This window comes from Vigna umbellata, chromosome 11 (genome assembly GCF_029865625.1).
Source record: "Vigna umbellata cultivar VRB3 chromosome 11, Vumbellata_1.0, whole genome shotgun sequence".
Taxonomy (NCBI): domain Eukaryota; kingdom Viridiplantae; phylum Streptophyta; class Magnoliopsida; order Fabales; family Fabaceae; genus Vigna; species Vigna umbellata.
In genome coordinates, this window is record NC_142175.1 from 2188658 (window position 1) to 2197500 (window position 8843).

Genomic DNA, 8843 nt, shown 5'->3' on the forward strand with positions numbered 1-8843 from the left:
AGATATCAAAGGATTTATACTTGTACTTTCACTTAGGACCGTCTAGCATTTTTATTTGCATCTCTATTATTTTGCTTGATAGCTTGAATGATTTATATGTGTTAAGTCTTTGTGATATATATGATAACATAACATCTAGTTAAACCTTCTTTTGGTTTTAGGAGCATTTTAATTTACATTTGAAAAAGCTTTTGAAAGATAATTTGAGGAAACTCTAGCTAGGAAGGACTTGGTTCTTAAGTTTGTCCATTTGTGACTCACCTCTGCTTCGTGGGAGCTACTCAGAACAACTTTACCTTTAGATTCTCTTTAGAAATCCTTCATTCCAAAAACAATAAAATTTTGTGAAAACTCTCTTTCACTCATAACTTGTGTAAGTTCTTGAAAACTTTGTGAAAACAATTTCTAAAAAATTTCACAAGTATGAGTCAATCTAGTGTACAAGGTAGTGTGGGACCTAACAATGATAGCATGCAATTGAGGGAAGAATTTGAACAAAAGTTTCAACAAAGGGAGAAAGAAATTAATGAGCTTAAAGACATGATTGGTTAACTCTTGATCAATCAAAACAAAGGCAAAAACAAAATGGGGCTTCATATAGAAGAAAAGAATACCTTGGAGACACATTCTCTCCACATAGTAAACAAAAGAGCTTTATAGTAGTCATCACTAAGATAACCATTATCAATCACCTTTTAGGAGAACTCGAAGAACAAGAGAAACTTACCCTAGGGAACCTAGGCTTGATCTTCCTCCCTTCCATGGTAAAGATGATGTTGAGGAATATTTGGAATGAGAGATGAAAGTGGAACAATTGTTTGAGTGCCAATAAATATATGATGAGAGAAGTATGACCTCTTTGAGTTTTAGAGGCTATGTCTTACATTGATGACAACCTTGGTAAAAGAGCTAAGATTGAGAAACCTATGTACCTCTTATATTTATGTTTGTTTTTTTTTTCTACATGTAAAAAATAGGGTTATGGTTGTTTTAAAAATAATGAAGAATTCTTCTTCTAATTTTAAAAATAACGAATTTAGGTTCTAATTTAAAAAATGAATTAGAATTTTCCTTCTTATTTTAGAAATAAATTAGAATGTTTCCTTCTAATGTTAAAAATAATGAAGAATTTTCTTTTTAATTTTAAAAATAATGAAGAATTTTCCTTTTAATTTTAAAAACAATGAAGAATTATCCTTCTAATTATAAAAATAATGAAGAATTATCCTCTAATTTCAAAAATAATGAATTTATTTTTAGAAATAATAAATAATTTTTCATCTAATTTTAAAAGTAATGAAGATTTTTCCTTATTAAATTTAAAATTGGAACTGAATTGAATAACATTAACAAAATTAGGAACTAAATTAAAAAAAATGAAAATTAAAACTAAATTAAATACAAATAATACTAACATTAACTTGTGACATTGATATTGACTTAATACGTAACTTTGATATTGACTCGACATGTAATACTGACATTGCTACGTGACAGAATATTAATTTGATATGTTAAAAACATGAAAAAAATTAAAAAAGAAACATAAACTAATAGTAACTACTTGTTCATATGTGGTTAATAATTTATATGACATCATGAAAAATATCAAATTGAATATAAATTATAAAAATTGAAATCACCAAGACTAAAAAGAGAATGAATTATACATAAAAAAATAGACGAAAATAAATTAAAAAAAATAGAGGAAAAAAATAATATTAAGAAAAACAAAATATAAGTATAATTCCATAAAGGTGTAATGATACTTTCACTATTTCTATTTCCTACATTTAATTTGTCCAAAAATTATAATTTTTAAATCTTAAGAAACTAAAATTTGTAACGTAAGGGGGAGATAGCGGAATACTGCATCCGTAACTTCTTTACACGGCTAGGGTGGATTGACCCGCTAACCCGACCAGATGAAGTATGGGTATAGGGTTTAAGCATAGACGCTACTTTCTTTTTCTGTTCTTCACCAAACAGAGCCGTTACTGGCGAAAGACCTAAACCCTCTGCCACTGTTCTCTGTCCCTCTATTACCGCGCCTTGATCGAAAAATGGACAAGAAAATAATTTCAGACTTGGATAATTTTCCTGAAGAAGATAAGCAAAGAATGTCCACCATTGTAGACCAGCTCCAATTCCGAGACAGGTAAGTGATCAATTATTTTGATTTATTTATTCATTATTTTAAACTCCGTTGTTTAGTTGTAATGAGATGTTCATATGTGTGATGTAGTTCCCTTAGTTTAAATAATAAATCAGTGGTTCAAAATTGAATGCATGTATGTGTGCTTTAAATGAATCACAATTTTGCCTGTTATGGGAAAATAGTGAATCTGATTCTTTTATTGGATTATGCTGGTTATAATGTATACTGAACGATCGTTTGTACTTTCTATTTGATCGGTTTTTGACTTTTTATTCTTGTTCAAATGAGTGAAGATTGATGCTTTAAATATTGTGTAAGGTTTCTAAACTATTAATTATGTTGTGTTTCTGGTATTTGGCATTGTATTCTTAACTTGTGTGTAGTGGATCTACTATCTATTGAATTTCATAGTGAAAATTATGTATTAATGGGAATCATAAATTAGTCAGAGTGGAAATTATCACTTTGATTCCTGAGGACTTGCACAAATGTTCTGTTGCATAAATTATTGACACTACTTACAAGATGGAATGTAGGAGTTTTATTCTGCCTTTTTGCATACGGTAGATTTTGTTGTTGATTTGTTCTCTGCTCCAACAAAACTGCAGTCTAAGGATGTATAATTCAGTAGTGGAGAGATGCTTCAAGGAATGTGTCAATGCATTTTATCGGAAATCCCTGACCAAGCAAGAGGAAACTTGTGTTCTCAGATGTGCTCAAAAGTTCTTGAGGCTTTCAACGCAAGTTGGTTTGAGATTTTCAGATCTCACCCAAGAAGCATCTACAACAGATAAAGGTGTTTTTGAGTAAACCTCTGGACTATACGTTTTGTATCACCTAGAAATCATTTTTTACTATATTTGTGTTCTATTTCCTCTGTTACTAACCGGGAATATTTGTGATTTGTGAAATTACTTGGATAGAATAAAGGAAATGGAATTGTTATAGTTATGGTTTTGACACCTTGCTTTGAAGCAGTGTACATTGTTATTTTAGCATTTTTAGTTAAATATGACACCTTTTCTTTCCAATTTTCTATTCCTATGATTTTTATAATATATTTTATATAAAAATATATATCAAGGCTTCAATATTTCTTGGAGCGGTTCTTTAGCTTAATAATCAGGCCGTTTCTCTCTTCAAACAAGGTCACCCATTGTTTCTTCTCGTATTTGGCCTTTAAAGCCTTTGTAATTCACCTTCCAACATTGGAGATGAAACTGCAATTTACTAAATTTCTTGTTATCTTTTCCTTCCTCAGTGCATATCATTGCAGGTGCAGAAAGTAAACTTGATTCTTGAGGGCATGCAATTTGAGTTAATTCTCAGCAGAGAGCTGTTACTGTGAGTTGCTAATTTGTATTGACTTATACAGAGTCAATTTCGGCGTATACTATTAATGAAAAAGAATATTGAATGAAAAAGGTAATATTAGTTCTTTAAGACGCAAAAGAAACTGCGACGTGAGAGGATAGGATCAAAATACATCGCATATGTGGTACCTATTAATGGTGGAAAATAAATGGATGCCTTCATATTGACAGACATGATTTCTGCAATTGTATTAGTTCTGTTACATTATGAATTAGAAGTATGTGCTACTCTTATTTGTAGATAAGGCATGTCAGAATATTGAATTGTGTTCTCGTTTGGTAACTGATGCATAGTGTGCTAGAAGGCAAGTGTTTTTCTAGCTAATGCATTATTTTCATGTTAATGAGAATATTCAATTGCTAGATGTGTCGCTATTAACATTTAGCAGCTAACTATTCAAATAGAAGAAAACCAGTATTGAGCAATTGCTTGGGAGGATTAATTCATCTCTGAAAAAGTGTAGAAGTTGTGAAGGTTTAACTTAACCTTGTCTTTTGACGGGGAAATTCACAATTTTTAAGCCATTCAAATACATTGCATTTGAATTGATGTTATTTCAAATTGTTTTATTTTTTAAAATATTTTGTAAGGCAATATTACATGCATTCACCCAACACACTTAAACTATAGTAAATTCATATAATTATTATTTATAGTTATTTCTTATTTTCTTGGGTCCTAATCCCTTTAATTCCAAAAAGAATTGTTCTCGAGAATTGGCTTACCTCGAGAATAGATGGGGTGCTACTCCTTCATATTCTTTTCTAACTCCCAAGTTACTTCGTGGCTTCCTTCTTCCTTAACACTTTCATCATTCTAATATCTTTTCTATGAAGTTGTTTGATTTGAACATCCAACACTCAGCATTGGTTCAACCTCCATGGTTAAATCTTCTCTAACTTGGATATCATCTACTTTTAACACATGATCACGACTCAAAACATATTTCCTTAACTATGATACATGGAACACATTGTACAAATTTTACAATTGTGGTGAAGTGTTGTCTTGTAAGTTACTGGTCCAATCTTTCTAATTATCTCATAAGCTCCAAGAACTTTAGGCTTTGTTTACTTGAATGAATTTGGGGGAGAGTGATTGAATAGATTTGGGGGAGAGTGATTAAATGGATTTGAGAGGATTTGAAGATAAACTTTTTTGTTGTTTATTTGAGTCGATTTGGAGGTAAGTGAGAGTGAATTTGGAAGTAAAGTTTGTGAGAATTAGTGTAGGATTTGATTGATGTGATAGATTAAAAAAAATTACTTTCAAATCTACTCTCACTTACCTCCAAATCCACTTAAATATACCACAAAAAATTTACCTTCAAATCCTCTCAAATTCATTCAATCACTCTCCTCCAAATCTATTCAAGTGAACAAAGTGTTAGTGACAACTTCCTTGGTCTAATTTCCCTTTTAATTCATGTTGTTCGCATAAATCGTAGGAATACACGATATCCTTCCTTGAACTGCAATAATCTCCTCTTTTTATGTGCATAACACTTTTGTCTACTCTGAGTTGCTTGTAGTCGTTCCTCAATTACTTTTACTTTTTCTACTGTCTTTCGTAACAACTCAGGACCCACAATAACTACTTCACCACCCTGGTACCAACAAAAGGTGTTCTAAAATCTTCTCCCATACGAGGCTTCTTATGGTGTCATCCTAATACTAGAATGATAGCTATTATTATATGTGAATTCCATCAACGACAAGATTTCACTTCAACTTTCAAGATGATCAAGCACGCATGTCATCAATAAATTGTCCAAAGACTGGATAGTCCTTTCAAATTGTTCATCTGTTTGCGGATGATAAGCTTAACTCATGTAACGACTGTCAAAATCGAAATGTGAACCTTAGATCTCGATTAGAAATAATACTTGTAGGCACTCCATGTAATCTTAATATTTCTCGAATATATAGTTCCATCAGCTTCTCAAAAGACATCTTATGATTGATTGGCAGGGAGTGAGTACTCTAGGTTAACTTGTCCACTATTACCCAAATGGAATCATGCCTTCTCCACAATATTGCTAAATGAGTTACAAAGTCCATGAAGATATTATCTCACTTCCATTATTATAACATTCTTCCCAACCTTTGATGCTTTACTTTAGCTTTTTGGCACACCAAAAAAGACATCAAAAACTTTGTCATATCTCTCTTCATTCCACTCCACCAAAAAGATTCCTTCAGATCCTTGTACATCTTAGTCAACTCTTGTGTCCTTTTAGAATCATCTTTTTAATTTATGACTTTGCTAATATACATACCTTGCTTTTGAAATGTAAGATACCATCTGCCCCTATAACAAAGTCCTTTTTCTAATTTGTTATACCTAGTGACTCTTTCCTGTCTCGACATCCTTTCTATTTACACACAAAAGATAAGCAAAAATATTTACACAAACAACAAAATCACAACACGAGACTAGTCAAACTTACTTCCCAAAGCCCCAAAGTTTTTTGAAAACCTAGCTCAGATATCATAATGTAACAGCTCGAATTTTGAGATGTCACAATCCAAATGTTTTTTCAAAACATTTCCATAAACCATTCATTTAAGATTTATCTGTAACGTCATCTACTCCTGTACAAGTACAATCATTGTAGGTGAAAACCATAACCCCAAACATGTAAGGGTGAGCAATAAAAAATATCATAACATACAACGTAACATAATCATATTAAACACATAAGTAAGATAACCATAAAACATATTTCATCACAGCATTAACATCACAGTCAAATTCTTCATGAACCAATATCGTTTCCTTGTATTGTGTCATCATAAACTGTTCTCACTAACAAGACAATTTGAGTCATCTTCTATCGCAACTTTTGACCCTTCTCCCTGACTTCTCAAGGACTAACAAGTAAAAACACCAACGCTATGCGCACCGGTGCAATATACTCAGCACGAGCCAAAGCCATTGGACTAGACTTTCAACCCTCTCAAGTCCTCACGCAGGAAGATGGGTGACACTCAAATCTCTGTCTTTGCTCGAGACCCAACAGTACAAGGAAATAACAGTTTGTATTCGCATCACATATCAATACATATTCTCAATAACATGTATTTACCAAAACAATTCACCAATTTATAATTCCATTGCTATTGACTTTTATTTAATTAAGTTAAAACAGGAAACCAATATGGTTAAAATGATGTTAAATAGCATTACTAAAATGCATATGATACAAACACACTGAATAAAGACCACGAACCCAACATCCACTTTATTCCTATACCAACACGTGGGAAATAACAAACCTAGAAAAATACCATTATAATGGTCACTCGCGAAACATTAGGAGTTTACATTTCAAAAGTTTGCTTTTAACCCTCCAATCAGTCATGGCCCCCACCAAGGTGATGTCTTCATAAAGCACGAAGAAGTTTCCTTGCTTGAAGCACCAACATCATCACCCACCTGAAAATTAACAAAAATTAGCATAGTATACAACCATTGATTTCAACATCAAATATCACTAAATATAGTATAACGTACAAAACTCAAACAACAAAGCACATACCACACCTGTCTCCATAACACATCTGATGAAGTTGTCACCTACATTTATATTCAACCAATGCAATATTCTTGGGAATTTCTCTACAGGACCTTGGGCAAGAATGAAAGGATCACAAAACCAAACCTCAAATACATGAAAAACACAAAATTTAGTCACAATCCAAGCCACAACATCAAAATATTTACATCTGAATAAATAAACTAATTTACCTACAACATGTAAACACATCCTTCAACATACATGTTGCTTGTACCTTTTCCTTTCTTCAAAGCTATAGAAGCTTTGCATAAACTACGTAACAAATAACGATAAACTACACTATTCCAACAATAATTACCCAAACGACCTAAATTGTCAACAATTTTAAACATAATTGGAAAGACATTTCTACTACGTTTAGGAAATAAAACTTCAGATATCCCTACCAAAATGTATAAGTTACAAAAATGTGATAAAGGAAAGTTTTCATGTTCTTCTAACAGAAAATTGTATATCAATTTCAAATCATGTTTTCTTTCACCAAGTATTTCCCACACTTACTACCTTCAACTCTCTTGATTAGGGAAACCATTTTTTCGGTAACAAACTACTTTACTGTGCCCATATTTTCCACAATAATTGCAAGCGGTGGAAGAGGCTGAAGCAGTGAAAGCGGTGGCATTATTGTTATCTTGAATCTTGGCCTCGGGAACCAGATTTCTAGAAGATAATTGTCTTTCTTGCTGAGCCACTAAGGAGAAGACCTTGGTGATGTCCGAAATAGGATAAAAAAAAGCACATGAGAAGTAACATTGGTGAACTGATCATTAAGCCCATGTAAGAACTGCATAACTTGATCTTCTTGCTTTCTTTGTTTCAAAATTTTCAAGACTTGACAATCACAATCAGGTTTACAGGTACTGACGGGTTTTGGCCGAAAATTTTCAATCTCATCCCACAAAATGCGAAGTTTGGTAAAATATTCGGAAGTGGTGAGGTCACCTTGATGAAGGGTGGCGATATCATGTTAAAGGCTTGAAATGTGAGATAAGCTTCTTTGAGAGAACCTGTTCTTTAGATCAATCCAGATTTCTGAAGCCTTGTTCATCCATATGATACTCTGACGAATGTTCGTGGAAACAGAATGGACAAGTCATGACACAACCATGTTATTCCCTCAAATCCATGCAGCATGTTTGGGTTTATCTGCTTCAGGTGAACGAAGATTTCCAAGAACGAACTCAATCTTGTTTTTGGCACTCAGAGTAGTCAGTATTGAGCGACTCCAAGAATGATAGTTGGTATCATCAAGAACGGGCGAGACAAGAGCAGTGACGGGATTTTCACTAGGATGTATGCAGAGGTAATTATTGTCTTTTGCCATGGCAAAGAGAATAAGAGCAAGAGAAGGAGAAAGAAAAAAAAAGAAGAGGAAAAAGAAGAGAACAGAGAATGCACAGCAGAGCCCTTCAAAGGAAGAGCTCTAATACCATATTAGAATGGTATATGTAGTTGTTAAAGTGACGTATATTCAAGGCAAATGCAATGCAATTCGTGATGAAAAAGATGCGGATTATTGATGATGAAGAAGAAGAAAAGAGAGATTCAGAGACTTACATGCAGAAGAAGAAGAAGAACAGTGTACTGATGCAGGGAAAGAAACCCCCTTTTGTGTTTACCGTGAATTACAAAGAGGAAGCGGAAAAATATTGAATGTGTATTGTGTTTACAGAGAAAGAAAACTAAAGATAATAAAAAGGCTAAAGGAAGTGGGCCGAGCTTCCATAACAG

General features: G+C 32.8%; 1 protein-coding gene across 1 annotated transcript; it reads left to right on the forward strand.

Moving 5' to 3' along the window:
• Positions 1-1859: 1859 nt before the first annotated feature.
• LOC148190745 (mitochondrial import inner membrane translocase subunit Tim9-like) lies at positions 1860-3835 on the forward strand. Its single transcript, XM_088102357.1, has 3 exons — positions 1860-2158; positions 2767-2954; positions 3420-3835. Exons 1-3 carry the CDS (start codon positions 2064-2066, stop codon positions 3458-3460), a joined length of 324 nt encoding a protein of 107 aa, XP_087958483.1. The 5' UTR covers positions 1860-2063; the 3' UTR covers positions 3461-3835.
• Positions 3836-8843: the final 5008 nt, after the last annotated feature.

Coding starts and splice junctions, on each gene's coding strand:
- LOC148190745 (XM_088102357.1), top strand. CDS start 2,064: ATGGACAAGAAAATAATTTCAGACTTGGATAATTTTCCTGAAGAAGAT. Junction 2,159..2,766: donor CAGCTCCAATTCCGAGACAG/GTAAGTGATCAA, acceptor ACAAAACTGCAG/TCTAAGGATGTATAATTCAG. Junction 2,955..3,419: donor AGCATCTACAACAGATAAAG/GTGTTTTTGAGT, acceptor TTCCTTCCTCAG/TGCATATCATTGCAGGTGCA.